Source organism: Cydia splendana, chromosome 4, assembly GCF_910591565.1.
Source record: "Cydia splendana chromosome 4, ilCydSple1.2, whole genome shotgun sequence".
NCBI lineage: Eukaryota > Metazoa > Arthropoda > Insecta > Lepidoptera > Tortricidae > Cydia > Cydia splendana.
The window spans coordinates 14,205,811-14,219,497 of record NC_085963.1 but is presented as its reverse complement, the minus strand read 5'-3'; the positions used below and the strand labels follow the sequence as shown (position 1 = coordinate 14,219,497).

Here is a 13,687-nt window from a genome sequence, read left to right as displayed (position 1 = left end):
TCGCTAGTTTAGTCCAACCTATCGATAGTCTCCTTAAGTCACAACTGGAAACTATTTTGAATGTCCGTTTTAATGAACCGGCTTGGACCCAAGATTCTTTGCCCATTAGGTTTGGCGGTTTAGGAACACGCAAAATATCGAGTATTGCTCTGCCGGCATTCTTGTCCTCAATCCATAGCACGTCTGATCTCGCAGGTAAAATCCTTAAAATAACAAACTGCGAGATCGCGTGCTTGGATGAGGCCAAGAAAGCCTGGCTAGCTAAACTGCCAGATGTTCCACCTAGACCCGAGAGGCAAAGGGCCTGGGACAACTTAGCCCCCACTGCCGTTCTAAAATCCCCAATTGACACTTCGTCGGGAAGGGACCACGCAAGGCTCCTAGCTGTGTCCATTCCAGAGTCTGGACAATGACCCTTTCGATTTCCAACTTCTGAACTCTACGCTGAAGCTATGGCCTGACTGTTCGGCAGTTATTTTTGCACAGTATCGTTTTGCTTACACACAAATCGTCTACACTCATGACTTGTTACGTCTCGCTTCTCAAAAACCGAATCTTTAACCTGCCTGTTCCAAAAGTCTTCTCCGCCTTCGGTAAACGATTTGAGGACCACCTTAAGGCTTCAACCTACAGTGTCATGCTAAAGCATTGTTATCTCAAATCGAAGACAGATCAGTTATTGAGGCCAAAAAGCTTACCTACACTCTTCTTCAATCACTTAACTACGTGGAAACCGCTAGAAGCTATACTAAGTAATATTTTATAATGTACGCAAATATTTAAGTGTAATTTTTAGTAATTTTGTAACTTGCATGCTATACCTATTAAGTAACTAAATCCAGATACTGTACAAATCTAAAGGCCCCTGTACACAATGGGCCAGCGCCGGCCAGTCCAAGGGACGCAGCCATGCGGTAGAATGAGATAGGCTACGATACAGAGGGGCTACCGCGAAAACCGTAATTCGCAAATTGCGGGGATTTTTCTCTTTTACTCCAATGAAGGTGTAATTAGAGTGACAGAGAAAAATGCCCGCAATTTGCGAACTTCGATTTTCGCGGTTATATGTAGCCCAGGCGGCTTAGCACGGTGGTGTTTTTATCCCTTGTCACCATGCCTGTCACGTTCTAACAAGTATGTAAGTGCGAAAGGGACGCGCATAGTGATAGTCGATAAAAATGGAACCGTGCTGAGCCCGCAGGTCTCACCTAGTGCGGGGGTCCCTGGTAAATATGTAAACCATAGTTTATTGGTAAATAAATTATTTTATTTTACTAATTTTATGGCTGCACGCCTATCCATCACCCAACAACGGCACTTTCATCGAGCCAAACACTCAGAATTGCTATCGGACTCCGGGTCGGGGCCGATGTATGCGTGGACCACAGCTGTGCCTCTAGTGGGGCCCCTGTTGATCGCCTTGGCCACCACGGACTCGCCTGCTCCTCGGGCGCCGGCCGCCTATCCCGTCACGCCGCGCTCAACGACATCCTGAGGAGAGCGCTCGTCAGCGCCGACGTCCCTGCGGCTCTGGAGCCCCAGATCGCAAGGGATGACGGCAAACGCCCCGACGGGATGTCGTTGATCCCCTGGCGGATGGGCCGGGCGCTGGTGTAGGACGCCACCTGCGCAGATACGCTGGCGGTGTCCTACATTTTAGCCACCAGCAAACAGGCCGGGGCGGCGGCTGACGTCCGAGAACTCTTCAAGGCGAATAAATATAGTTGTCTCGGCGCATACTACGAATATGTAGCCTTTGGCGTCGAGACACTAGGTCCATGGGGTAGGGGGGCTCGGGGACTCCACAAGGTGCTCAGTAAATTCCTAAGGGAGGCCACAGGTGATCCTCGCGCAGGCAGCTTTCTCGCGCAAAGATTGGCCATAGCAATCCAGCGCGGGAACGCTGCCTGCGTGATGGGCACCCTACCAAGGGCGCAAAATTTTTAGCTTCAGTTATCTTAATTGTAGTTAATTTTAGTTTTATATTCATTTTAGAACACTTATTATTTATAATAAATGAGTTTTTGTATATACCAAGTATGAACTTAAGAAATTAATAAAGTTTGTAATAAACTCACAGGTGTTTTATTTTCTACGATAAAAAGTTTTGAATGAGTTTAGGTTTTTATCGGTTTAGGAAGTCACTATTATCGATTTTTCGCAGCACTACTTTCTATCATGTCGGTTATTATCGTTTCGAGAACTCACTATTATCGATTTTTCACAGCACTGCTTTCTATAAACCATAGATAAATATATAGATAATATATTTCTTTATCTGTGCTATAAACAATTTTCTTTATGTTGGTATGAATAGATGCTCATCAGTCATACGTCAGTCAAGTCCTGTCAAAACGAACCGTTTGACAAAAACGTACTATGGAGTTCCGCCTCTTAGAACGTAGTGATTATATGCTCTTTGGTTAGCTGTTCTTTCATTTATAACTTTTCAGTTATTAATTTATTTGCCTGTTAAGTTCCTTATCAGCGTGATCATTATGAGTTTGAGAGACGACGAACCATGCAGTGATGATGAAGTATTCTACGGAAAGTTAAGTCTCAGAGAACTAAAACGAATGTTTATTAGCAACCAAAATCGACAAACTATAGCGTAAGTACGGTTTAATATTATAAAATACATATGTATTAACCTGGGTCTCTATTGTTTCCCAAAAACTTTCAGTCATAATGTATTGTTTGCCTGCATTTTCGTTAGTCATAATTTGTTTAGTTCAGAAACGCGTCACTTTTCAGGATTGCCATAAAACAAACCTAACCTATCTATAGGATAACCTTACGAAAATCCTGAAAGTAAACGGTTTCAGTTTTATGACTAATGATAATATGACATACAATACAATACATTATGACTTAAAACTTTATGGGAAACAAAGGGACCCCGTATTGACCTATACGCAAGACTAAAGTTACTTCATTTCATATATATTTTTACAGCACTAACGAACACCTTGAGAATGATAATCATAATATGAGCCTAAAACTTATATCAACTCACTCGGAACCTGATATTACATCGAAGCATAATCGTGACACATCACCAGAAATCATTCCAAAATCACTGTCGAACACAATACTATCCCCTGACGAACCGAACTTATTCGCGAACTGGGACGTATCAAACAGCTTCTTAAATTTAGAAAAAATGGTAGAAAAATCATGTGATACCTCAAGTAAGGAGTTTGATAATACCCTTGAGGAAATAGAATACATATTGAATACACCCAAATCAGAGAAGAAAAATACAGCCAATAATGCTTACAAAGAAGCAGAATTGGAGGGAAATCAAATTGTGAATAAAGAAAAAGTAGCTTTGAATACAAAACCCTCAGCTGTAGTAACCCCTATGAAGCAAGTACAAAAAGAAGTATTTGCTACCCCATCATCTGTGCTACAAACAAAACCCACCTTATGTAGAACACCAGCCAACCCTCCATTATTCAAGAAGCCATCCACATCGTCAGTAAAAAAAACTCCCGGCAAAAACAATGCATTTCAACATGTAGCTAGTCCTGTGGCATATTACATCAACAATAGCCCACAAGTTCCATTGATACAGAATGTGCACCCTAAGAAAACTTTACCGGGACTATCATCCATCCCAAAGCTTGTGAAGAGTTCCGTCAACAAGCCAAGTAATAAAGAGAATGTCAATCTTCCTTCTGTTGCATATAAAAGTGCGAAGAAAACTACAGTGGTAAGGATAACTTGTTTACTTTATTTACCAAGCTCCTAAATAAAATAAGAACTAGTGCTGAAAAATCTAAAAATGGTAGATAATTTATTTAAGTATATAAACTTGTGATGCTGACTATTTTCTATTCTATTTATTATAAATACAAGTCAGATTTCAGTTACAGTTTGATAAGTCTGACTTGGCACCATACAAATGGTCAAAACACATTTCAAATGTATTGTCCTTGCTGGTCTTCAGAGTTCATATTCACTATGTAGTGTATGTATATAAACTATGTAGTGTGCCGTGTGGGAAAACCCTAATTTATTTGTATTTCTTTTCAGATTGATGTTTCAAATGCACCCAAGATGCCACAAAGTCAATGGGCAAAGAAATTGACTAGGTCACTACCAAGGCCTGCAGTCATAAAACACACACACAGAGAGAAAGACTTCTTCAATAAACAATTACTACAGAAGCCAGAAGACAGTTTTGGTGACTTATCACTCCATCAAGCTGATATATCAGTTTGTACTAAGAAAGCTGCTTTCTAAGCCTGGGCCTATATATTATGTTTCCAATAGGTAAGGTTTGACTGACTTAGTAAGTAATGGTATTATATTTTAAAGTTTTTGTCTTATGTATTGTTAGAATTGACATCATTTGAAGTGTTTTAAAGGTTTGAATAAAACATTATGCCATTGTGTGTAATTTTTCTCATTTGAATTCAACTATAGTAACTAGAAATTAAAAAAAAAATATATATATATATATGAAGGTTAATATTAAACAGTATCCATGCATAGGCAAGTAGTGAATGGGTTAAGAAATTAATTGCCATCTAACCCAGAGCGGAAACTATGGTCTTATTAGGATCACAGAATAAATAATAGTACTAGGTACAGAAGACTCACTCTCTAACAAAACGCGTCTGTTACGATGGACAGATATGGCCGCCACGCGCGGCTTATGGCTAGCCACCAAAATTGGTGTGGAACGGATGTACTTTTAGCTACTTGTAGCGGGTTATTCCCACTAGTTACCACCAACTCGGCTTGGTGGTAACTACTGGGAATTTTTATTCCCAGTAGTTACCACCAAAATATTGTTAGAATTCAATACTAATAAAAACAGTATAAATAGTATAGTATAAATGTAGCGTGCTGTAATAAATAATTATGTGTCAGTTAGTGATTCAGTAAACTGCTTTAAAAGTGATCAAAAATATTAAAACAGTTTTACCGGTATAAGTGTAAAAACTAAAATAGAAGAGTCTCATTCTAGTTAAATAGAAATTAACTTATTATCCGGATTAAATTTATCTTATTAACTTAATTGAATTACATATTTATAAAAACGAACAAACAAATCAGTCAAAATCCGACAGAACAGATTTCGTTTTATTATTTACCGCTACTTCATTTTGTTCTATTATAATACGACGCAAACCTGGAATATGTAGGTATTCATAATTTGTACTCAGGCTAAATAACTAAAGGGCATGGTTGTTATTAAAACCGCTTAGGGCGCGCTTCGGATGGGCTGATTGCTCGGACTAACCAGCATAGGCTGGCATTCCAATTACGCTCGGGTAGTACATCGCTCGGTCATGTTACGCTGGTTGGCTCGATTGCTTAAACACCCACGCTAGCGGGATGGTAATAACACTCTACCAGAGGGGCATCATTTTTTTGTATTTAACTTTTATTCATTTGGAAAATATGTTTATTGGAAGAACGTGTAAGACTGTAAGTGATTAAAATTCTGTCGGTTTTTGACTGATTTGTTTGTATAAATATGTAATTCACTTTACAGTTAATAAGATAAATTTAGTCCGGATAATAAGTGAATTTCTACTTAACTAGAATGAGACTCTTCTATTTTAGTTTTTACACTTATACCGGTAAAACTGTTTTAAAATTTTTGATCACTTTTAAAGCAGTTTACTGAATCACTAACTGACACATAATTATTTATTACAGCACGCTACATTTATTCTATACTATTTATACTGTTTTTATTAGTATTGAATTCTAACAAAAAATATTCTAATTTTATTCTGGGAATAAAAATTCCCAGTAGTTACCACCAAGCCGAGTTGGTGGTAACTAGTGGGATTTTTTTTCCCCAGTAGTTACCAGTGGTAAAAGGTGGGAATAAAATTCCCAGTAGTTACCACTGGTAAGAACTTGGTGGTAATCTGTATTCTGAATTGTCAGTTCCGGGATTTTTAGTTCGGCAATTAATATTGAATAAGATTTATTAGTAAATTCGAATTTTGATGAGTACTTAATGAAATTAAAAACCGGACAAGCGCGAGTCTTACTCCCGTTCCGTTCCGTTTTACCCTTTGGGTAGGGAACCCTAAAAATGGTAGGTAAGACGGTGAGGTCGGTGAGTGTACCTAAATAATTATTAATTATATACAATATGAGTGTATACTTGACTGATCATGTTGTTGTAAAAATCGATTTCGACTGGCAAAACATATTATTTTTTGGCAACCGGGTTTTTTAACCTACTTAGACCCCGCTGAATCCGAAATTGCCGGTTGCTTGATCGAATTCTTGACTGGAAGTGAGATAGTTGATATTAAAGGTCCCTTTTTTTAGCTTTTCGTAAATAACTCGTAAACGGTGGCCAATATAAAAAAAATGAACTAATAATCTACACAAAATTTTCAATAAAAAAGATTCAGTACATTTTTAGCAGGGATCAATATTTAAAAAGATAATAAAGAGGGAAAGTTAATTATAATAAATTCTAAGGTTCCTTGGTTTTATTTTTTCGTTAATAATTTTAAAAGTATGACATATAGCAAAAACAAATCTTACACATAAATAATAAACATAAAATTTCCTACAAGAAACATGTAGAACACTTTTCGCTAGGATCAATATTTAAAAAGACAAAGCAGCCCGGTAAGTTAATTACAATCAATTTTAAAGTCCCTTTTTAGTTTTTTGTAAATAACTCGTAAACGGTGTCTCATAGCAAAATAGGTTTTTATGAATAAATAATCTCCATAAAATTTCCTGCAAATAATATCTGAACACTTTTCTCTAGGATCAATATTTAAAACGATATTAAAGGAAGACAGTTCATTACAATCAATTCACATGTCACTTTTTTTAGTTTTTAGGGTCCCGTACCTCAAAAGGAAAAAACGGAACCCTTATAGGATCACTCGTGCGACTGTCTGTCTGTCCGTCCGTCTGTCACAGCCCATTCCAAATTCGGATTCAGCGGGGTCTAATTAGGTTAAAAAACCCGTTTGCCAAAAAGTAATATGTTTTGCCAGTAGAAATCGATTTTTACAAAAATGTGACCAGTCTAAATTATTCAATTTGATTAATTTTATAGCCTTTTAAAATATGTTTAAGTACACAATTTATCAATCGTGACTGTATTCTGGATTGGTTAGATGGGTGTGTGCCTTTGCTGCCCATCATCATCATCATTGGCCTGTAACATCAATAAGATGATGGTTTAAACAGCGTCCATATTAAGAGTGCGGCACTTCCGCAAATGACTATTAAGTCCAATGCGAGAGCGGCAGCCGCGACCGCATAGCTGGCAGGAGAATGCCGTTCCCGGTGGCGAAGGTGGGAGAGCGGCGCGCTGGTGTCTCAGTTCTCGCCTAGTGTGAAGAAGGCTAAACCACGCTTCATCGTGTGCAACTACCCCTTCACCCAGGGTTTTCCTCCATTGGTCGCGATCTTCGGCCTCCCTTTCCCAGTTGGTGGGAACGATCCGGAAGGACAACATGTCTCGCTTTGCGCTATCCTTAAAACGAAGCATTGGTCGCCCAACCGGTCGTTTAGCGTGTGCTATTTCGCTCAGGAGTCTTACGTGGCAAACGAGAGGGCTCCATCCTGTGCACGTGCCCCAACCAGCGTAATCGTCTCTTTTTCAAGATTGCTGTGATACTGGGTAAACGTGCGATGCTAAGTACCTTCTCGTTTGTGACTCGATCCTTCCACGAGATATTTAAAATGCGTCGAAGGCAGCGCATATGGAAGTTGTTCAATTTCCGTTCCTGTTTGGCATACGAAGTCCAAGTCTCAGCTCCGTACAAGAGCATGGACAAAATACATGTCTGGTAAACAATCATCTTTGTACTATGAAGTATTTGAACAAATTAAATTATTTTTCAGAAAATATTTTAATTTGTTTTTATCAAGTAGAAACACTACTATATAAATTATAAACTGAAATAAATGTCATATACTAAGAAAAAGTGACCAAGGCCTCCAGTGCCCCAGGCTGGAATCGAACCAGCGTCCTCTGCTATCGCGGTGGCCGAGTGGTTCAGGCACCTGCCGCGATAGCAGAGGACGCTGGTTCGATTCCAGCCTGGGGCACTGGAGGCCTTGGTCACTTTTTCTTAGTATATGACATTTATTTCAGTTTATAATTTATATAGTAGTGTTTCTACTTGATAAAAACAAATTAAAATATTTTCTGAAAAATAATTTAATTTGTTCAAATACTTCATAGTATTGATTGGCAGCGCCATCTCTCTCGCTAGCTCGGTATCATCATGAGAATGATCCAGATAGAAGGTTCGAACCATACTGTTCTACCTTAGAGATGGCCAGGGGGCGCCACAAGCCTTCAGTAGGAAGTGCATATACTTGGAAAATTTGACTAATGTCGCTGTGGCCCGGTGGCCGAGTGGTTCAGGCACCTGCCGCGATAGCAGAGGACGCTGGTTCGATTCCAGCCTGGGGCACTGGAGGCCTTGGTCACTTTTTCTTAGTATATGACATTTATTTCAGTTTATAATTTATATAGTAGTGTTTCTACTTGATAAAAACAAATTAAAATATTTTCTGAAAAATAATTTAATTTGTTCAAATACTTCATAGTATTGATTGGCAGCGCCATCTCTCTCGCTAGCTCGGTATCATCATGAGAATGATCCAGATAGAAGGTTCGAACCATACTGTTCTACCTTAGAGATGGCCAGGGGGCGCCACAAGCCTTCAGTAGGAAGTGCATATACTTGGAAAATTTGACTAATGTCGCTGTGGCCCGGTGGCCGAGTGGTTCAGGCACCTGCCGCGATAGCAGAGGACGCTGGTTCGATTCCAGCCTGGGGCACTGGAGGCCTTGGTCACTTTTTCTTAGTATATGACATTTATTTCAGTTTATAATTTATATAGTAGTGTTTCTACTTGATAAAAACAAATTAAAATATTTTCTGAAAAATAATTTAATTTGTTCAAATACTTCATAGTATTGATTGGCAGCGCCATCTCTCTCGCTAGCTCGGTATCATCATGAGAATGATCCAGATAGAAGGTTCGAACCATACTGTTCTACCTTAGAGATGGCCAGGGGGCGCCACAAGCCTTCAGTAGGAAGTGCATATACTTGGAAAATTTGACTAATGTCGCTGTGGCCCGGTGGCCGAGTGGTTCAGGCACCTGCCGCGATAGCAGAGGACGCTGGTTCGATTCCAGCCTGGGGCACTGGAGGCCTTGGTCACTTTTTCTTAGTATATGACATTTATTTCAGTTTATAATTTATATAGTAGTGTTTCTACTTGATAAAAACAAATTAAAATATTTTCTGAAAAATAATTTAATTTGTTCAAATACTTCATAGTATTGATTGGCAGCGCCATCTCTCTCGCTAGCTCGGTATCATCATGAGAATGATCCAGATAGAAGGTTCGAACCATACTGTTCTACCTTAGAGATGGCCAGGGGGCGCCACAAGCCTTCAGTAGGAAGTGCATATACTTGGAAAATTTGACTAATGTCGCTGTGGCCCGGTGGCCGAGTGGTTCAGGCACCTGCCGCGATAGCAGAGGACGCTGGTTCGATTCCAGCCTGGGGCACTGGAGGCCTTGGTCACTTTTTCTTAGTATATGACATTTATTTCAGTTTATAATTTATATAGTAGTGTTTCTACTTGATAAAAACAAATTAAAATATTTTCTGAAAAATAATTTAATTTGTTCAAATACTTCATAGTATTGATTGGCAGCGCCATCTCTCTCGCTAGCTCGGTATCATCATGAGAATGATCCAGATAGAAGGTTCGAACCATACTGTTCTACCTTAGAGATGGCCAGGGGGCGCCACAAGCCTTCAGTAGGAAGTGCATATACTTGGAAAATTTGACTAATGTCGCTGTGGCCCGGTGGCCGAGTGGTTCAGGCACCTGCCGCGATAGCAGAGGACGCTGGTTCGATTCCAGCCTGGGGCACTGGAGGCCTTGGTCACTTTTTCTTAGTATATGACATTTATTTCAGTTTATAATCATCTTTGTGTTTATGGTTAGATGTTTATTATCCCATACTCTTGTACTGAGCTTCCCGAACATCGTAGATGCCTTGCCAATACGAATGTTAATCTCTGCATCCAGCGAGAGATTATTGGTCACGGTTGATCCAAGGTAACAGAAATTTCCAACAACTTCCAGAGGCAAATCATCCAACTGTATTGTTGGGTCTTGATTTGCACCTTGAGCCATTACGACTGTCTTCTTGACATTAATCGACATTGCAAAGAGTTTGCAAGCCGCATTAAATTTGTCTACCATACTCTGACTGTTGCTGCCCAACTTGTTATAAAATGACAATATGACGGACGAATGTCTGAAATGTCACCGTATTTAAGAATTATTTTGCTTTTCTTCGTAAGTATGTTGAAAAACATTGTGTGTATAACATATTTGCATATTTATACGGTGATTACCCATTTTATGTAACGTCCGCTAAACTAGCACAGGTCCGACGCTGACAGTGGTCACGGCGGGCGTACTGGCGTGAGGAATAGGCGCAAGGTATTGCCGCGTAGGGTGTAATTTAGTAGGCAAAATGTTGAATTCATCAAATGATGAATGAAAAAATTAACGTATCGATAAAAGGACAAGCAATAACGAAGATTTACTTAAAAGCTATCGACTGAAGTAAGTTTCATATACATTTTCGTCCTAGTACTTCTAACATAAGGAAATAAAGACAGTGTTAGGCATGTTTTCAACTTAAGATTCTATCGAGAAAATAATGAGCCGTCGTGTTTCTGACAAGCAATAACGTAGTTCAAGGACTGAAGTTATACATACTAGAAAATAATGCATGAAATCCTTGTAAAAGTCTGTAAATATGGTGACAAAAAAGTGCATTTTACTACACACCGCGCCTTAACGTGAGGCGTTTCTTTCTTTGACTAAAAATGGACTAATAGGGATTGGTCATTCTCTGTGAATATATCTGCGGTTGCGCCTAATTACCACAACTCTTCGTCGCGGCAATCAGACCAGCACGCAGACATATTTTTCGAGAATGATCGGTAAAATATAGTCACGTAGCCCAAGTAGGTCGTTAGGTAATTCGCCAGTAACTGGCCGCCCTAAACTAAAAATGAATTCTATTCACCTATAAACAGAATTCGTTTTAGTATAAGGTGGCTAGTTATTGAAACCTTATACTTAAAATTAATTCTGTTTATAGGTGAATAGAATTCATTTTCAGTTTAGGGTGGCCAGTTATTGGCCGGTGGCAAATTCCTATCGAGATTATTTTTTTAATTTACTATTTTTTAGCAAGTATACGCATTTAATGTTACCTATAGATGGCGCTGATTAGGTAATACTATAATAAACTCCTGAATCCGCGTTTTCAACATTTTATGCTCATGCTCGCTAGATCGGCTAAATGGTGAAAAATAATCATTGGGCCCTAAAACTGAGTGCGAGTTAAATATTAAACAAAACTAAAATACCCACATATGAATCGTCGTTCGTCATATTTTTTCTTTTATTAGTTGTGTAGGTAAGTAATACCTACATACCAAAATACCTTTGAGTCGCCAGTCATAATAAAAAAAAGCTATGCCACTATGTATGATTTACAGACGTGATAAAAATAAGAGCAAACATTGTATGTAAAGATTTATTGAATTTCCATTATAATGTGCAATCCATAAGACGGTTCACAATACCTAAGTAAAAAGGTAACATTTATATAGAATGTCACAGCAATATAAAAACACTCTCATGCAAAAATATAAAAAAATGTAATTCTAATGAGATAAGACTCCGGAAAGGCTACCACGAACATCGAAAATCGTATGTAAATCTCTCGTATTACCCTATAAGTAACACTAGGAGACGAAACTTTCGATGTTCGTGGTAGGCACTCTGCCTACTTTCATCGCTTGGTTGAAGGAAGCGACAGTCCTTAAACAAGTCAAGTATTAGTAGTATTTAAGGCTGTAATTATGAAATACATTATTATTGTCAGCCGCTACCAACACTAAACTAAAATTAAACACTTTAAAATGCAATTACAGCCGTAACATAACATAACCAAGCCAATATTACTTTGTTAAGATTATTTGAAATTACAAAAATGAATTTGGCGCCATTAATATTTTTTGTATAGGTACATATTACATTTTATAATTAAGTTTAAATACAACCCATGTGGGGAGTATTATAGTCATATACATAAGAATAATAGGAACAAGGCTTTTACCCGTGTACAACATTTGCATAAAATTCGTTTTGTATTATGTAATCTATGTACTTAAGTATTTTATTTAATAAGGACAAAGAGTTATTTACAGTAGAAGAGGTCTACACAAGAGGTTTGATACCTCTTGTAAGAAAAAATCATCCTCCTAGTTTTAGATATCGTTGTTATTTCCCGAACAATTGGCCTGATGACAGTAACAAAGAATCATGGAAATAATAGTTTCAAAGAAACATATATGTTAATATGGTTCTAAAAAATGGCCCAATCTCAGTATAAACATTAGGATTATTAATATATTCAATAAAATAAAAGTGCAAAATTCTCCAATCAGACATTTTGACTGAAACGCCAATCAGAAGCGACCTAAGGAGTGACGTCATCAATCCATGACGTATTTCTTAGAGCAGCATAGACAACCTCATTGACCGTAATCCATACATCCTCACCAAAGAGTTTGGAGGTTCAAAAAAAATGTTATTTCGCCACTAAACATTTATTACGTCCAGAAAATATTATTATTTATTACACGATGTAAAGTAAGTATTTATTTGTTATTAAATAAATAAAATGCTAAATATAGACGGTCAAGCAAATCTTGTCAGTAAAAAAAGGCGCAAAAATCAAATTTTCTATGGGACGATATCCCTTCGCGCCTACATTTTTCAAATTCACAAGATCTGCTTGACCAAGTTTAATATGATATTTCACCAAAAAACTTTTTTAATTATTTGGCTGAATGGAACTATCATTGCCATGTTGGCTGTCGTAACCAGAAAAAATGAAAAATGAAAAAGTAAAACCGGCGCTTGGTGATTTTCACTCAGAATTTGCATGTATCTAAATAATTCATCTTAAATTGCAACCGTGTGAGAGTTTTTGTATAAAATGAGTTATTGTGATTAATGTTTGTAATGTATTTATCATCCCTAATCATAATATATGGTGCTGAATTTACAATATCATTCGGATTCAAGGGAAAATTCGTAACTGCAAATATGTAAACAATGTCTATCACCCTTCCACCAACTAATTAATGGCGTCACAAATGGCTTGCGAGTCGTTTTCGCGCGAGGTTTAAACTAGCTATAAAAAAATGCAATTATTTATGTTAAATCTTATGAGTATAGCTGAAATATTGTGTTTTTCGGAACCAGTACAAGTGTACCGACAATAATAAAAGGGATTACAAAATTTGTCATCAGGCCAATTGGTTGTCAAAAGTTGACTATTGACAATTATATTAACTCAAAATATATGGCGCCGTTTGGCGACATCTTGTATGGTTTTCAAACTCAGGGACACGTTTTTTCTACAATCAATAACTCTTTGGTAAGGATAAAAGAGCTATTAATGTACAGTCGACCTCAAAGAGATGATTACAATTTTCGCCTTAATGCTTTCGTAGTCATACTACCTAGTTGCTACCTAGATACCTAACAACATCAAATATAAATGTAAGTATGTATGAATTATACGACTCAATTTCGTAAAATAAGTAC

The 13,687-nt window shown here is 37.9% G+C and overlaps 2 protein-coding genes across 2 annotated transcripts in view; one reads left to right on the top strand and one right to left on the bottom strand.

Moving 5' to 3' along the window:
- The window catches only part of LOC134789988 (phospholipid scramblase 2), a 412,262-nt gene that overhangs the window by 385,267 nt on the left and 13,308 nt on the right, over positions 1-13,687 (bottom strand). The window lies entirely within an intron of this gene.
- Positions 2,429-4,393, top strand: LOC134789970 (uncharacterized). Its single transcript, XM_063760697.1, has 3 exons — positions 2,429-2,611; positions 2,956-3,715; positions 4,039-4,393. Exons 1-3 carry the CDS (start codon positions 2,499-2,501, stop codon positions 4,246-4,248), a joined length of 1,083 nt encoding a protein of 360 aa, XP_063616767.1. The 5' UTR covers positions 2,429-2,498; the 3' UTR covers positions 4,249-4,393.

Bases quoted from the DNA above. Each gene is read 5' to 3' on its own strand.
- LOC134789970 (XM_063760697.1), top strand. From the start codon at position 2,499: ATGAGTTTGAGAGACGACGAACCATGCAGTGATGATGAAGTATTCTAC. The intron at 2,612-2,955 runs GTAAGTACGGTT...ATATTTTTACAG, and splicing joins CAAAATCGACAAACTATAGC to CACTAACGAACACCTTGAGA. The intron at 3,716-4,038 runs GTAAGGATAACT...ATTTCTTTTCAG, and splicing joins GTGCGAAGAAAACTACAGTG to ATTGATGTTTCAAATGCACC.